The following is a 17,469-nucleotide window of genomic DNA, read 5'->3' on the forward strand; positions in this document are numbered from 1 at the left end:
CAAATCAAATGAGCGTTAACAAAACATGGGAAAAGACTGCAAGTGAAGCAAGAAATCTCTTTACACATGAGCAATACAAAAACAAGTGCATAGTCATTTCCATATAAGCTATAGTTACACCCTCTAATGTCATAAATTCCTGGCAAATCAGCAGTAAAGTCTCCCTTTAGCAGCCTTACCAAAGTTCTACCACAATATTCTGGCTTACAACTTCCATTAGCCCCAGGTAGCACAGACATATTGTGGAGTTTTAGCCCAAAACTTCTGGTGGGAACCAGGTTAGGGAAGGTTGTATTACAAACACACACAACACAGCTACTTTGAATCTTCCTAAAGCATTCAAAAGCAAATGTTAAATTCCTACAATGTGCTAAACGAAGGAGAAATTACAACATACCAAGCACCATATTGCATTTGGAAGGTGGTGTCAGTGAACTGTAATTGATTCCACTTTAAAACATGAGACAACTTGAGTTACAATTATCTGAAGTACAGTGGTACCTCGGGTTAAGTACTTAATTCGTTCCAAAGGTCTGTTCTTAACCTGAAACTGTTCTTAACCTGAAGCACCACTTTAGCTAATGGGGCCTCCCGCTGCTGCCGCGCCACCGGAGCCCAATTTCTGTTCTTATCCTGAAGCAAAGTTCTTAACCTGAAGCACTATTTCTGGGTTAGCGGAGTGTGTAACCTGAAGTGTATGTAACCTGAAGCGTATGTAACCCAAGGTACCAGTGTATAGCACAGAGAGAGCAAAAAAAATAAAATCCATTACCAGACATCTAACCTTTTAAGGCTTGCACGTTCCAAGACCTCTAAATAAGAGGGGAGGGGCACTCTCATACTAACTCTGACATGCTCTTACTTACTCTTGACAGGGTGAATTGCAGTGGGTTGGACTAGATGACCCTCACAGTCCCTTCCAACTCTATAATTCTATAATTCATTTGTTCTGCTTCCCCAGCCATCCTCCACCTTGTGTGCATCACCAAATGAGATCACCACCTTCCTACACACTTCCTTCTTCAGCAAGCTTATCCACCACCAACTGTCAAAAATTGGACCAGTATACAGTACTTTCATAAATCCCAGGTATATTATCCACTCCACAAGGTGCTGCACTCCCATCAACTTGCTTTTAAAAAATCTCTATCCTAGCTTACTCCAGCAAACCCTCAGCCCACACACTCCTTTCTCAATTTGGTTAAGCAAAATTTTAGCTCAGTCAGTGTGGCTCTTCACTGAACCATCTAAACAGCCTGCCCTTTCAAAGGTTTACAATGTGCCTCTTGTTTATTTATCTCTAAGTTTTCATACTCCACCCATCCTCCAGACTGGAGCATAGGGCAGGGAGCTTACAACAAAATATAACATACAGAACCGAACAGAAAGGTTCCAAAGGCCTTCACAAACAAATGCATTTTTGCCTTTCGTCTATATGTGTGTGCCTGTTATATCTTAATTTGGGGAGAGTTCCATAAATGGAGTGATGCCACTGAGAATTCCCTGTCTCATGTCACTGTCTTGCTTGGCCCACTGGCTGGCAGGACTATAAGCCAGGACTCTTCAGCAGATCTTAAAGCTCAGGGTGGCAAGCATCAGGAAACGTTCTGACAAGAATGTAGGCCCCAGGTTGTTTAGACCTTGAATTGGGCTTGGTAACATACTGGCAGCCAGCACAATGCCTTCAGGATTGGAGCCATATGATCCTGTCAGGCCGCACCCAACAACAACTGAGCTGCAACATTTTCAAGGGAAGTCTCACATAAAGGGCATTGAAGTAGTCTATACAGGAGGTTATTAGAGTGATGAAAATGAAGGACAAGCCTTCCTGGTTCAGGAACATCCACAGCTGGCCAGAAGTGGGAATAGGCACCATCAAGGCTACTTTCACATCCAGTGATAGCTTGGAATCCAGAAGCACGCCCAGACTCTGAACCTGCGCTTTCAAGGGGAGTGCTGCCCTATCCAAAACAGACCATATTCTTGAGCCTAAGAACCATGAACCCACAGCACCTTCATTTTGCTCAGATTCAGCTTCAGTTTACTGGATCTCATCCTGCCCAAAATAGCCTTGAGACATTGGTTGAGCACATGCACAGCCCCTGTCATTTAAGAGGAATACTGAAGTCCCTGCACTCCCAATATTCAGATGACACCTCCCAGTAGTTAAACAGCACCAGGGACAAAACAAAAACATGTGGCACCCCACAGCAAAAATACCATGGGGACAAGCAAAAGTCTCCCAATGCTGTTTTCTGTGACAGAGTAAGAATGGAACCACTGTAGTATAGTGCCCCAACACCCAATTCATGGTCACTCTACAATATCATGGTCTGTGATAGAATAAACAGGGCAGCATACCCCCATCTTCTCTCTTCCAATAATGCATACTCCGCAAGGCAAACTCAATGTCATACTCAGGTCAGAAGCCAGATTGGGCTAGGTCTAGAAAATGAGTTTCATCCAATAACAAGTGCAATTGAACACCACCCACCTTGATCACCTTGCCTAAAAAAAATGAAATATTTGCATCAGTTGTCCAGTACCTCTGGATCCAGAGAGGGCCTTAAGGAGCGTTTGCACCACCACCACTTTTAATGTGGTGGGGCATCAACCCCTCTTACAATGTGGCATCAGTCACTGTCTGACCCAGCCAGACATTTAAAAAGGCAGGTAATTCACTGGTCTGGGATACACAAGCCACAGAGAAATCTCCATATGGCTTTAATCCACAAACAGCCAGGCACAGCAAGCCACAGGATACATCCTGAGGGCGACAGAATAACTCCATGCAGTGCAAGGGCATGCAAAACTGGTGAAACTCTACCATCTTGGGAGGGCGGGGAAGGGGTGTGTTGCTTTCCGTGGGTCAGACCTATGGCTGGGCACAGATTCCCTACTAACTTACATTGTAAAACACTCCGTGTACTTAAGAGTGCTTTTGGTCTTCCAGGAAAAGAAATTCAAACCTGCACAAATCAGGCCACGAAGAGTTCACTGTTTGCTCTGAGTCACCGACTTTATAGGTGAGGAAAGGAAGAACTATTATAGATATCGTTCGTTTGAGAGCATATTGTGGGGGGAGGGGAGGGATTGTGCGTGTTCTTATTTGCAAGCCGCTTCGAGTCAGGCAGGAGGTGGTGCAAATAATGAAAGCCACAACCTCCCAAAGGTGAAAGTGGTCACCAAGCGAGTGGATCCGATGTCAAGAGTCGCCTCTTTCCCCTGCTCCGCTGTCCACAATTCCCTCTTTCCTCCCGGCCTGTCACACACACCCGCCTCCGGCAGGAGGACCCCTCACCTTCGGCCGCCTGCCTCCCTCTGTCCCTCCACCTGGCGCCCCCCGCTCACCTGAGCGCGCGCCCAGCATCTCCCCCCGCCCGCCTCGCAGCAGGTGCGCCGCCCTCCCGCCGCCCTTGGGCGACCCGGACTCAGAGCTCCCTCCGCCCGGCCGACCTTAAGTCTTCTCCTCCCCTGAGGAGAACTGCTACTCCGAAGACTGAAGCCCCTCGGGCGGCGGCGGCGGCGGCGCGCCCCTTTCCTTGCCCAGCCTGCCCGTCCCCGCGACTCACCGGGACGCAGCTGGAGGCTGCCGTCGGCGCGGCTGCACCACAGCGCCCGCTCCCCTTGCTGCAGGATGTAGTGGTCCTTGGCTTGGAAAAGCTCCATCCTGGGGGCGAGAAGAGCGCCGAGAGGGGAGGGAGGGAGGCCTCGCCTCCCCTCAGCCCGCCGCCGGGTTTCCGAGGCGCGGCGAAGGGACCTGCCCCGCTTGGCGCGCCGCGGCCACAGAAGCCGAGCGAGCCCTCCAAATTCCAAGAAGAGTGACGGGAGCGCGCTCACGCCCGGCGCACCACATCCGCCGCCTGGAGGCTGGGCCCGCCTCCTTCGGCTGTTGCCGCCCCTGTCGGCGCTTGGCGCTCAGGCCGGGAGGGTTCCGGCGCGCGAGGGGGGGAGAGAGCCCCGCTGGACACGTGACTCCCGCCGCCAGGCCCTTCTTTGTGGTTGTTTTTATCCTGGAGATAAGCAGCGAGGCTGCTTCGGCAGAGGCAGGCGCCCGTGCTGGCCTAGGAAAAGACACAGATCTGTGCAGAGAGAGAGCGGTGGACCAGCGAGGAGGCTGTGCTGCTGACACTCCTGTTCGCCAGGCGTGAATACATAGTATACGAAAGGCCGGTGCTGTCTGCCACTCGTCCAGAAAGAAAGCATCGTTGTTTTTTGCTTGCTTCTCTTCTTTCACTAGCTCTTTTAGGACGTGGAGTCCACAGGGGTCATCAGATCATAGGATTGTAGAGTTGGAAGGGGCCCCAAGGGTCATCGTCATCTCCTTTCTTGAAGCCATTGGTTCAAGTCCTACCCTGTGGAGCAGGAGGACACGATCTTGCTCCATCTTCCATGTGGCAGCCCTTTAGATATTTGATGATTGCTTTCATATCTCTCGAGTCTTCCCCCCCCCCCGCCCCCGGCAGGCTAAACATACCCAACTCAACCTTTCCTCCAAGACTTGGTTTCTAGCCCCTTGGTCCTCCTAGTGGTGCAGCGATAAAACTACTAGCACATTTGCAAAGCTAAACAAGCTGGTATGCTTTCAAATTGGATAGCAGACCCTGTGTTGAGATTCCTGAATTACATGGGGCTGAAGTAGGTGGCCCTTAGGGTCTCTTGCAACTCTACAGTTCTGTGGTCAACTTGGTTGCCCTCCTCTGCACATGTTGTGTTCCAGCTTGTCAATATCCTTCTTGAATGGTGGTGCCTAGAAGTGGATACAGGACTCCAGGTGTGGTCTGACCAAGGCAGAATAGAGCAGTACTGTTACATTTGTTGATCTGGGCACTATACTTTAGAATTAGCCTTTTTGCTGCTTCATCACACTGTTGAATCATATTTGGCTTGTGGTCTATGAAGACCCCTTTTCACACGTACTACTGGCAAGCCACGTGTCTCCCATCTTATATTTGTTCAGCTGGTTATTTCCGCCTAAGTGCAGAACCTTACCTTTGTCTTTATTGAAGTTCATTTCATAGAATTGTAGAGTTGGAAGAGATTCCTTCAGTGCAGGAATCACAACTAGATCACACATGACAGGCAGTGGTCCATCTAATCACTAGGGCAACATTCTATACATATTTGAATACTCAGTGGGACTTACTTCCAAATTAAAATACATAGGATTGCATTGCACATTTGGGTCAATATAAATTTGGCTTCTGCTTTGGTTTGCTACTATCAGAAATAAAAGATACTTGTGTTGTACCTAGGAAAATATGACAGAATTCTGCCTTACACGAAGTCAGACCATTGTTCAATCTATCTCAGTATGGTCTGTCTCCACACTGACTGACAGCAGCTTTCCAACTCTTTTCAGACAGCAGGTCTTTCCCAGATCTACCTAGAGATACCAGGGATTGAACCTATATTTATTAGCAGAACAGGGTCTTTGAGCCATATCCATGACCTGGGTGGCATGCTTGTAAATCCCAGTAGTTTAAAATGTAGGTCATCTATTCAGATCATGCACTTATTTATCTTTCAAGAATATAATCTATTTACCAAATTATATTTTCTGTGTGGTTGGTAATGAAAGGCTTCTCATTGAAAGAACCATTCCAAACCCTACATATACAGATAAAAAATAATCTGAAGCTCTTCTTACCATCAATGAAGTACATTAATAGAGCGGCAAATTGATCATGCATTTGTTAAATGTGTATTCCCTTCGAACTCAACTATTATATGATTCTATAAGTTGTTAGAAGACATACTTTAAATGGCAGTGAGGCTGAACCCATGTATAACACACAGTTCCCTATCTCCAATTGTGGTTTTGCCTCAGTGGTAAGCAGTTCTTGTCAAACAAGTCAGGGTACCCAAATTTCATTGAAGAACCTACCTACTGTCACCATTGATAAGACCCTGATATGTTCTAGAGCGCAAGAAACAGTTTTTGGAGGGCGGAAGACTTGCATGGAAAAAGCACTTTCTACTTAGGCAAAGTCACCATTGGAGGCAACCCATTATTGTTGCTTTATTTTAATAATTTAGATTTAATTATTTAGATTTCAGTGTTAAAAATGTTCATACTTGAACTTTAAAACATACCCTGAAGAATTTGCATAAAATGTCCAAGTTTATACTAGTTGCAAGATTTATAATTCTGGAGCACACTAAAAAGAGAGAGGTGTGTTTTGTTTCATTTTTAAGAGAATTGTTTCGTTTGGAAGAAAAATGCCGAGAGCCATGCAGCCCTATCTGTTATCTTAATATTTCATAAGATAAAAAATTATACCAAGGCAGAACCATTTCACTTTCATTAAAAATCGGTGCCTTAACAAGATTATAGCCAGAAGAATCTAAGGAAGCAATATTTACAATAATATCAAGAAAGTCAACATTTATTATTGCTACTTTGAAAAGCCAAATGGCTTCTTTTTCTCATGTCTATTTATTTTCCATACAAATAGCATATATTTAAAAAGCCCCATTTGTAATATGATAGTTGAATGAACATGCTTGGTTAGAGATTATTATGGGCTTGTTGCTCATTCTTCCTCTTATGGTTCTCTCTCATTCCATTACCTAACATCTTCCTTTAAACCCTCATATTAAATGTTTGAGGCAACATGTCTGCCTTCAATGTCACATCATGCCCTTTCAGTGCTGCAAAATATGGTGGTTGTTTTGGTACATTGGCTGGTAGGGTGGATACATCCTCACAAATGAATTTGTGTAGGAAATGTAATTATTTTTGTTGTTTACTTCTAATTACCCCCCTTTCACTTTTATCATTTTGCAAAGGTCTCTTTTACTCCTCTCCCATCTTTGTTTTATTTTCGTTCTAACTCATGTAACCCTTCTTATCTCTTGACAGGAAACAATCTTCAATCTATTTTTCTCTCTCTCTTGCTGAGCAAGGACAGGTGAAGGATATTTTCCTACTGCAGCTGGGGTAGAAGATAGATCTGAGGATTAAACATTTATTTCTGATACCTGAAAAAAAAAGTGGTGATGATTCTCAGAGGATTCTCGTAGAGTTACATCTCATGGGCGAAGCTGTCATCTGAATCTAAATTCTATCAACCAAATGTTTAGCACAGTCCTCTGCATGCTTATACATGTAATGTGTACACGGCCAAGAACAAAGCTTATTTTGATCTTCTCTCATCTAATTCATTGTGCTGATTCCTGCACACAGAGACTAAACGTCACAGTATTTGGTCTCTTGCACTGTGTTCTTCTTGAATTGACAACTAGACGGATTTCATGGTCCTGACAGCAGTAGAATTGAGTTTTACATTTTTTTCCAGATTCATTGGCAGCTGCTGGCCAACAGGAAATGTGTGGGCTGATGAAATACCAGCAATGCTGAAGGCAGGGCATGCACTTCCTCCTCCCTCTGACAACTTGTATGCTGTCTTATTACTTGTACCTTCAGTTTCAAATTCTGCTGGATAGGAGTACATTGTTTAGCTGTACAGTAGCTACAACAGATTAAGTATTGTTCTGAATACCCACACTGGGTCCCTTTCAAGCCTGTGGTTTTGTATCTGTAAAATGGGATTCTTGCTGATTTAGTGGGAGACGCTGCTTAAGTGGTCAAATCTGGGGCCTTAAGCCAAGTCATAAAATCATAGTTAGAGGTGACCACAAGGATCATCTAGTCCAACCCTCTGCAATGCAGGAATCTTTCACCCAGTGTGGGCCTGTTAAGCATTTATTGATGTGACAATAAAGATAAAGGACCCCTGGATGGTTAAGTCCAGTCAAAGGTGACTATGGGGTGAAGCGCTCATCTCGCTTTCAGGCTAAGGGAGACGGCGTTTGTCCACAGACAGCTTTTCTGGGTCATGTGGCCAGCATGACCAAACCGCTTCTGGCACAACGGGACACAGTGACAGAAACCAGAGCACACAGAAACGCCGTTTACCTTCCCGCCGGAGTGGTACCTATTTATCTACTTGCACTTTGACATGCTTTTGAACTGCTAGGTTGGCAGGAGCTGGGACAGAGCAACGGGAGCTCACCCCATCGTGGGGATTCGAATCGCCGAGCTGATCAGCAAGCCCAAGAGGCTCAATGGTTTAGACCACATTGGCACTCATGTCCCTAATTAGTGTGACTAATGAGCTGGTGAAGGACAGGTGTGTTGCCTAGAAACAACTAGCTAGCGATGCTTTCAGCCCCCTCATCTGGCTGGAGGCAATGTCATTGTGAGTGCAAGAGAACAATAGTGTGGGGGCCAGTCTTAGTGTGGAAGACACAGAGGCTTGCTCTCTGTGGGGAGGGGGGTACAAGTCTGTTAATGCTGTGAGCCTTTCCATTTTATGGTCCATCTTTCCAGTGACTTTCATTCAAAGGAATGCATGTAGTCATATGGAGTTTCAGCTAACTGGAGAACTTTTGAGATACATTTTAATATGTTATAGTTACCTACATGGCACCGTAGAGTTTACTCTTTACAGAATAACAAGTAAAAAGGTAGGCCTTTGTCCCCCACCCCCACCCCCAAGTAGCTTACAAATGTTAACAGTGGGACAGAGTACAAATGCAAAAACCACTTCTGGGTTGTGTGGGTGCAGTTGGATCTTCCTGCCCAAAGTGGTTGCATTGTGTTTATGTATTCAAATTCTAAGATAATCAATATTGTACAGTAAAAGCCTGAATATTTTATCATGTGCTTAGTGAGAAGGGTGGTGCTTGTGAGACATGTAAGGGACAATATATCTGCAGCTGCAATGTACTTTTGCTCGGGGATTGGGAATAATAAACACTTCCAAATTAATCTCTCTAAAGAAAGAGAAGAAAGAGCTCGTTTTAAAGGTACTGCTGCTCAGTATGAATGGGCAGGTTCCAGGATCCATCCATGAGCTGCAGGCAGTTTGTGAAGGATCATCAAGCTGCTGACAGTGTTTATCAGTTGGCACACTGACCATGTGCAGTCCATGTTGTCTTCTCAGGCACTGGATAAATCTTAAGAACATCTGCAAATAAACTTATGGTGACATTTGAGAATAAATGCATGCTAACTTTCTGGTAAGATTTCAGATGTACTCAAATGTAGGTAGCTGTAGTTGCAGCATTTGATTGTCGCATGACCAAAGAACAAGTATTGCTGGTTCAACTTCCATGCACCTCCTGACATTTCCCATGTTGGTTTGAGGATATGAACATGAATTTGTAAGGTCAGGAGGATATGAACACACCAACCAATAATAAAACCTTTTTGTTAGGTCTTCATTAAAATGAATGATCTTACTGTGAAACAATGATACTATGTTGATGAGCTTCCGCTACCTGTCTAGGATCACATATCCCAATCTCTTTAATTGAGCACTTAACCGCCTTATTACCTTTTTTATTTTAATCACTTGAGAAGGATAGCAGCTATCTCCTTTTTAAAGATAATTAAATACATCCTAATCTAGCGATAGCTCCCTCGTAATGTTGTAGCTGCAAAACTGCATCTGTAATCCTGCTGTGGCAGAAGTCCAACAGGTAGGGCTTTTCCTAAATGTGTGGAAAGGAGATAAACCTAGTGTGTGATTGTGAGAAATAAATAAGTAAAATCATTTTTGGCTCTGGGGAACTTAAAAGTACTGTTAACACACACTCTCCTTCTCCAAGCAGTGACACTCCAGGGGGTACAGTGATTAACCGATGTTTGGTGTACCGTTTACAAGGAGGCCACCAGAGGTTTATTGATGTTTTGTAATATTGGTGTTATTTACAAATCTGCAGGTGGGGATGCAGCTTAAGCACTCCCAACAGAAAGGCAAAGTCCACAACAGATCTCTAGTGGGACAGCTAGCACCCTGAAATGTTTCCAGAACCCCCAAACTCAGCTCTCTTCACTGTTTCTAGCAGTATTAAGATGTCCTCTTCAGGAATGCAGAAAGTAACCTCTCTCCCTAGTCTTTGTGCAATGAGCACAAGTATCTGAACTGATGGAGCTTTAGCGTGACTGCAGTCTTGTCCTTTTGTACAGGCAATTGGTCCCCTCCCCTTGGTTAGTGGTGGTGTCCTTTTGTCAAAATGGCTGTCTCAGAACAATCTCAAAAAGATGCCATATCACAGCCTAACATTCTCCGGATACTGTTGGACCCAACTCCCATTCTCCCAGACCACTGGGGCTGATGGGAGTTATAGTTCCAAACATGTATACATGAAGGAGTGTCTCCACCACCAAAGTTCAGCCCGGACACTGGGATCCAGTGCAGAGGGCCTTCTGGCGGTTCCCTCATTGTGAGAAGTGAGGTTACAGGGAACCAGACAGAGGGGCTTCTCAGTAGTGGCGCCCACCCTGTGGAACGCCCTCCTTTCAGATGTGAAGGAAATAAGCAGCTATCCTATCTTTAAAAGACATCTGAAGGCAGCCCTGTTTAGGGAAGTTTTTAATATTTAATGCTGTGTTGTTTTTAACATTTGATTGGGAGCCACCCAGAGTGGCTGGGGAAACTCAGCCAGATGGGCGGGATATAAATAAATTGTTATTGTTATTATGTGGAGTGTGCCAGTTTGGTGAACGCTGCTGTATGAAGAAGCAAACTGCTAACTATTTAGCTCCCATGGCAACCTTGGTTTCCCTAACAAAAGACATTTGCTAGGTTAACCTGTCCAGCAGGTTTGCCCATTATCCCTTTCCTGTCCCTCCCCCCTCCATCTTACAACTGTGCACACCCACAAAATAGGCTGCCTGCTGTGTCCTGCCGCATGAGTCACTCCTTTCAGCTAGTCTCACTCCAATAAAGAGGCACACCCGGAACAGTGACTCAACGTCCACACTCAAGGGGTTGTTGTTGCTGGGCTTACAACATCACAATCTAGAAGTGAATGAAATGTACCTCTAATTTTAATTCAAGGTGGGGAAAGAATATGCCTGCAGCTATCAGAGGTTTGGGAATGCTACTCTATGAGGTTGGGGACTTTGGTTGGTTGGGTTCCTTCTGAGTTCAGTCCAGGTGATGGGAATGAATTGGCCTTGGTTGCCCTGCCCTTTATCAGGAGAAAACAGAAGAGTGCAACCATCCTATTCTCAACTGATCTCTCCATTATACCATTGACCATGGTATCCATCTGCCACATCTTAGCAGGATGGGAAACGGAGGCACTGTTTTACTGTGGTTCTGATCCTATCTCCAGGGTCAGTTTCAGAAAATAGCATTGGATGGTGGTCATTTGGCTCCCTGGCCGTTGTGCTGTGAGGTGCCACAGGATACCATCTCGTCCGCAGTGCTGTTTAACATCTACATGACATGGTTGGTAGCAGCTAACAGGAAATTTGGGGCGAGGTGTCATCAGTATGCTGATGATACCCAGCTCTATTTCTCTGTGAAATCTGACACAAGGAAGGCCATGCAAGCCTTGGACCAGTGCCTGGACTTGGTGGTAGATTGGAGAAAGGCCAACAAACTGACTCTGAATCCTGGCAAGATGGAGGCACTGCAAGAGGGTTGTTTCCAAATCTAGATACTTGGCAAATTGCCTCCTTTGGGTAGGGTGAAAGAAAGGTAGCTAGTCTGGGGGGTGCTCCTGGATATAGCTTTGTCACCTGAAGCCCTGGTGGCCCCAGTAGCTAGGAGTGCTTGTTACCATCTTTTTATTAACTAGGGCATTCCATGATTAAACTTGATCCTGCTGCTGTTTTATTTTCACAGTGGCTGTGGGCTTGTTTTGGGTTTTTTAGTATTTGTTCTTAAGCTATAAAAAAGGTAAACAACCCCTGGACTGTTAAGTCCAGTCAAAGGCGACTATGAGGTTGTGGCGCTCACCTCGTTTTCAGGCTGAGGGAGCCAGCGTTTGTCCACAGACAGCTTTCTGGGTCAGGTGGCCAGCAGGACTAAACCGCTTCTGGCGCAACAGAACACCGTGACGGAAACCAGAGCGCACGGAAATGCCATTTACCTTCCCGCCACAGCGGTACCAATTTACTTGCACTGGTGTGCTTTCAAATTGCAACGGGAGCTCACCCCATCGCGGGGATTCCAGTCGCTGACTTTCTGATCGGCAAGCACAAGAGGCTCAGTGGTTTACACCACAGCACCACCCGCTTAAACTATACCACCAATGCTGTTTAACCTTTGGTGTGATCCAATTTGAGAAAGGTGGTGGTAAAAATGGTTTAAGTAACAGAGTGTCAGGAAATTTTTCATTTGCTACATTTCCATCTGTCTACCTATTTTTAAAGTCCCAGGAAGCAGAGCCAGTAAAGGAAATTTGGTAATTATGCCTGAGGATTCTATGAAACCTGAAAGCTTGCCATTTCACATAGGTATATCCCCCACTGTAAAGTATAGCTTTGTCGATGTTGTAGGACTCACCCACACTTCTGTTTTTCCTGTGATTTCTAGGCACTGGTTCAGGAGGTTTTTTTATTCTGTCCCACTGCTTTCCTGGGAAAATGAACCTGTGCTATTTTGAACCTGTGGCTAGAAACAGCAGGACAAGCCACAGGACAAAGGGAAGTCCTTAGCTGAGCCCTTAGTAACATACTTCCCAGTGTCACAAAACCAGGTCCTTTATGATAACAGGAGAACCTACAGAATCAATTCCATTGTATGAATTTAATAAATTTATCAAACATGTCGCAGGTGAACTGTCAAGTGGTGGACAGATGGTTAAAGTCATTCTATATTTTTTACAGAGAAATGTAATAAAATACCCACTCCTGACCTGCTTTATTGCCTCTGAACGTGTTTGATTTACCTCAGTGGAGGTTCCAAAGGGACCTTGTGCGTTATGTGTGAAGGTACACGGTATTCACAGTCCAGTAACGGGTCTGATTATGCATTTCCCTGCCTCCCTTGCTATTTTACGGCTTGGGGGAGCTGGCCCATAGCAATTATAATGCTTCTAGGTGTCCATTGTCCTCCCAAGGCCTTTGCTACAAAGTACATTCAGCGTGATCTCAATAGTCATCAGTATTTTTCACAAGAAATATAAAACCACCTTGTAAGCTGAGAGGCTAGGTCACTTTGCCCAGTGATGCCCTTCACCAGGAGCCTATTCGATAGCCTGGCTCATTCTTCTATATGGAACACCTGCATGGAGGGGACTGTGTGTGCACACTCATGAGCTGAGAGAGAAAGGAGGAAGAACACGATGGAAAAAGTTAACCCCCCCCCCCCGGTCACCTGAAATCAAGATCACTTCACCCATTCAAAGACTGTAAACATGGCTGCTTGAAGGCTCTTTTGTAAACAGTGCTGCGTTGCTCTTTAAATCTCCAGTTTTTATTATTTTTTTAAATGAAATTTTTATGTATGCTCCATAGAGACTTTGGTAATTAAGCAGAATATAGATGCCTTTAAAATGGCATTCTCACCAGCAAGTGCCATTTTATTCACAATGGAATGATGCCATGTTTAAGATATCGTGGGTAAATAAAATGGCAGCCGCTGGGATAAATAACCCTGCTTGAGTTTTCTTTGCCAGGCTGTGGGTAGTTTACCTCAATTTCCGTTTTAGTCAATGTGCAAGTGAGCAAACAGCATGTTTTCTCTTCTGGGAGAAGTGTAGCATCCTTATAAAAGTGTGCTGCTGCATATGTTTGCTGTTGTCCTTTGGAGCCTTATACTAGTTTAGAATTGCTGCTATCTGGCCTGGAAAAAACCCAGCCTAGGTTTCTCCTTTCCTTTAACAGCAGCTTGGAATGCAGTAATCAGCAGGTAAAACCTTTTTACAGCATGGAGATAAGCATTATCACCTGCTCATGTGTGCCCAGCAAGTTGTTGCTGAGCCAAGGAGAGTGTAACAAAAGTTGGCAATTCTATTCCAGTTTATAATGAAGGTTGGGACAAAGTTTTTTTCCAGTATCTTCCAGCGCCAGGACTCTGTGATAAGCATACAGTGGTACCTCGGGTTAAGTACTTAATTCGTTCCAGAGGTCCGTTCTTAACCTGAAACTGTTCTTAACCTGAAGCACCACTTTAGCTGATGGGGGCTCCTGCTGCCGCTGTGCCGCCGCTGCACAAATCTGTCTCATCCTGAAGCAAAGTTCTTAACCCGAGGTAATATTTCTGGGTTAGCAGAGTTTGTAACCTGAAGCGTATGTAACCTGAAGTGTATGTAACCTGAGGTACCACTGTAAATTGATTAGTGAAACGATATTGCCAGGTGTCTCAGACTGCGCTGGGGCAATACTGTTTTGACAAGTCTGCAAGACAATCTTAATCTTGTCCATGCTTAAAATAGCCTAATAGCCACTTCTATATTCTTGTATGTTGGCCTCTGGTCAGAGGCGTAGATGGGGGGGCAGGGGGCACTGGGCCCCACACCGCGGGGGGGTGGCACTTACCGCGTCCAAGCCATGCGTCTCTCCTGGGAGTCAAGCGCCTGTAGGCTCCATGCTGTCCCAAAAAGCAATGCGGGCCTGCAGAGTGCCAGAGCGGGACGGGGCTCAGGCACTGGGATTCTAGCAGGCCCTGCCTTGCTCCTGTGGGCATCTCACTCCGTCCGCCCCCCCCATGCGTCCAAGTGGCTAGCTTTGCTGCTGCCTCTGGTTTATCTTTTGCAACACAGATGCTGCTGTTTAATAACATTGGCGGAACAGCTCTTTCTTCTTCTCACACTTCACGCAGATCTTGGGAGTAGAGGAGCAACTGAGGTTCCACCAGTTCAGAGACCAGATAGAGGAAGTGATTCAATATGGCAGCAGTACCGGGAGGGGGGGTGGCGCTAGTGCACACAGTCACACTACATGGCTGTAGGGCATCACTTCACACAATCAAAATTAGTCAGAAGCAATCTTTCAACTAGTGGTCTTCAGCTAGCTGAAATGCAGCCTTCAGCTTTTTAATTAGCAAACAATTTTGCAAAGAAATGTTGCCATTTAATCTGCCAGCAAGAAGTAGGAAACTAATTGAAGAAACTGAAAGAAGCTTACAGTCTCTGCTTATTTTACTCATTCTTTAATTCTGGGCTAATTTGTCACAAACAAACTTGAAAGGCTCATTATCACTTCATTTGCTCAAGGAGAGTCTACTAGCTACCCTGGTACTCAACATAATAACATTATCACATCTTTTATTGGCAGGAGTGGGGCAGTGTTGTTATCCTGTTTTATTTGTTATTACCGGTAAGTGGCTATTTCTAAAGTATGGTGTTCCAGTTGCCCAAGAAGTTATTTTCCCATAGGGCTTACTGAAAATGCTGTAACAGATACTATAGCTGAGCAGCTAATAAACAACATGCAATAAAGTGAGCAAGACAGTTTATAGGATTGGGCATTAGGATCTGAAGAGCATTGCAAAATAACAAGTCACTACACCTGGCATCAACATGGGACAAACTCTGTTTTCTTATAGCAACACTACTCAGGCAGGAGCAGAGCAGAGAGATAGATGAGTCCCCTCTGGCTATTTCTACAGCATTGACTGACTCCACTCTTCTTGACAGAAATAGGATGACTTTATAATAATATAAGTCACTGCTTTTCTGCTGCTGCAAGTAAAGCAGATCCACAGGATCAGTTTTTAAATATCTTTATAAAATGGGGATTACAAAAGCAGCAAATCGATCTACATAATCTAAAACCCCATTTAAAAAATTGAGCAGCTAAGAAAGTCAACCTGAAGGTGAATAAAATGGAATAGTATGCAACTGACATCATTACAAATTAGCACTTCCCTCACAACACCAGTAGCCAAAAAATGGAGAATAATAATAATAATAATAATAATAATAATAATAATATGCTGCCCATCTGACAGGGCTGCCCCCACCCACTCCAGGCAGCTTCCAGCAAAATATAAAAACACAATAAAACATCAAGCATTAAAAACTTCCCTATACTGTGCTGCCTTCAGATGACATCTGATGGGAGGGTATACAGGGTGGGCACCACTACTGAGAAGACCTTCTGCCTGGTTCCCTGTAACCTCACAGTGAGGGAACTGCCAGAAGGCCCTTGGAGCTGGACCTCAGTGTCCAGGCTGAACGATGGGGGTGGAGACGCTCCTTCAGGAAGCCAGGTGGTGGTAGAATAAGACACCTTGAAAAACCTTTTAGGTTATCAGTTGTATTCAAACAAATATATGGCTATGTTTGTCTGAGATGGTGCTGTCCTCTCACTTCTAGACATTTTCTTGGAATGATATTTGTTACAGTACCTGAAGCTATAAATCACTCTTCATACAGAAGAGCTTACAGGGTCAGACAACAGTTCATAAACAGAAAAATGTGTGTGTTTTTCTTTCTTGGCACAATAATCTTGCTTAAGTGCTGTAAGATCAGCTGAAAATTGGCACCACAGCTTCCACAAAGGGGACAAACAGTTGCCAAAAACTGGGACATCATTACACTTCCTTTATTAGGTGTTTACATTGCTGTTGGCTGCCGGGTGACAGTGAGATAGATAGCTTCATCCATGCAAACCACCAGAATAATATGATTTACAGTCACAAAAATGCCAAATCATTCTAGTCTCTGGCAATCCTCGCTGTTCTGCCGCTCAGCTCCCAAGCAACCTTGTCATTTTAACTAAGCTATGTATGAAAAAGCAATGTCAATTCTAAGTTGTAATAGTTCCAGGAATGAATAAGCAAAATATTTACATCTCCCCACCATCTTAGCTAACCACTGTTTGTATTCTGAAGCAAAGACATAGTGTGTAGGTGTATGTGAGCATTTTGATGTTTAGTTAACATTTAAATCTATGTCTTCTTTGAGATTGGGGAAATTCCCATTTTAAAGCAACATAGGTACCTAAAATCAAACCAAGGGAGCAATCATAACTGAGGAAGGGACAGAGCAGCAGATTCTCTGCCACACTGGCAACCCTGCTGCTGGCAAGGGCAGAAGAAGGGTAGTAGTAAGGTTCAATTATTCTAATAATTCACTCTGGAGCAGAAAAATCCCTGAAAGTGTAAGTGGATGATTTAAGGAGGCATTAATGGCTTTAGAAGAGGCTTAAACGAATCGGCATATATCTTGATAGCTGCTGCAAAACCATAAGAGGGGTGCCCTATATACCTTTAATGTATATCTCTTTTGAAAAGAAAACAAAAAAATTCCTTCCAGTAAACCCTTAGAGACCAATTAAGTTTGTTATTGGTATGAGCTTTCGTGTGCATGCACACTTCTTCAGATACCTTTTGAAAAGGTTAGGGAGATCCAGGGGCCTACAGCATCCACGGATCATTACCAGCATCTTTCAGGAACCTTAATCCGGCTTTATGTCATGCACCTCACTTGGGGAGACCTGTTCTAAGTATCATGAAGTATGACTCCAATAACTGATTTAAACTAAATACTACATATGGGTCTCTCTTCCTGGCTGGAAGGCACTCCTGAAGCCTTTATATCAGTAGCTACTTTTAGAATATTTTCTGCATTGTGAAGTACCATACTCTAAATGAAATGTTCATAATCCTCAGAGGAGGTAGTCAGAAAGATTAAAAAGGACAGCCACACCCTCTGAGACTGCTGTATTATAGTCACGAAATTGGAATCGCTGATCACTATCGTGCGGAGGCTAAA

At 44.5% G+C, this 17,469-nt stretch overlaps 1 protein-coding gene across 2 annotated transcripts in view; it reads right to left on the minus strand.

Moving 5' to 3' along the window:
- INPP5F (inositol polyphosphate-5-phosphatase F) overlaps positions 1 to 5,422 on the minus strand; it is a 43,277-nt gene extending 37,855 nt beyond the window's left edge. Inside the window, exon 1 of one of the 2 annotated variants that reach the window (XM_083506109.1) lies at positions 3,573 to 5,422. In XM_083506109.1, coding sequence (XP_083362235.1) covers positions 3,573 to 3,669 — 97 coding nt within the window. In that variant the 5' untranslated portion in view covers positions 3,670 to 5,422. The remainder of the gene's footprint in view (positions 1 to 3,572) is intronic. The other variant, XM_083506111.1, reaches the window with a different exon arrangement.
- Between the last annotated feature and the right edge of the window lie 12,047 nt (positions 5,423 to 17,469).

Source organism: Podarcis liolepis (genome assembly GCF_965112155.1).
Source record: "Podarcis liolepis genome assembly, chromosome: 5".
In the NCBI taxonomy this organism is placed as follows: Eukaryota; Metazoa; Chordata; class Lepidosauria; order Squamata; family Lacertidae; genus Podarcis; species Podarcis liolepis.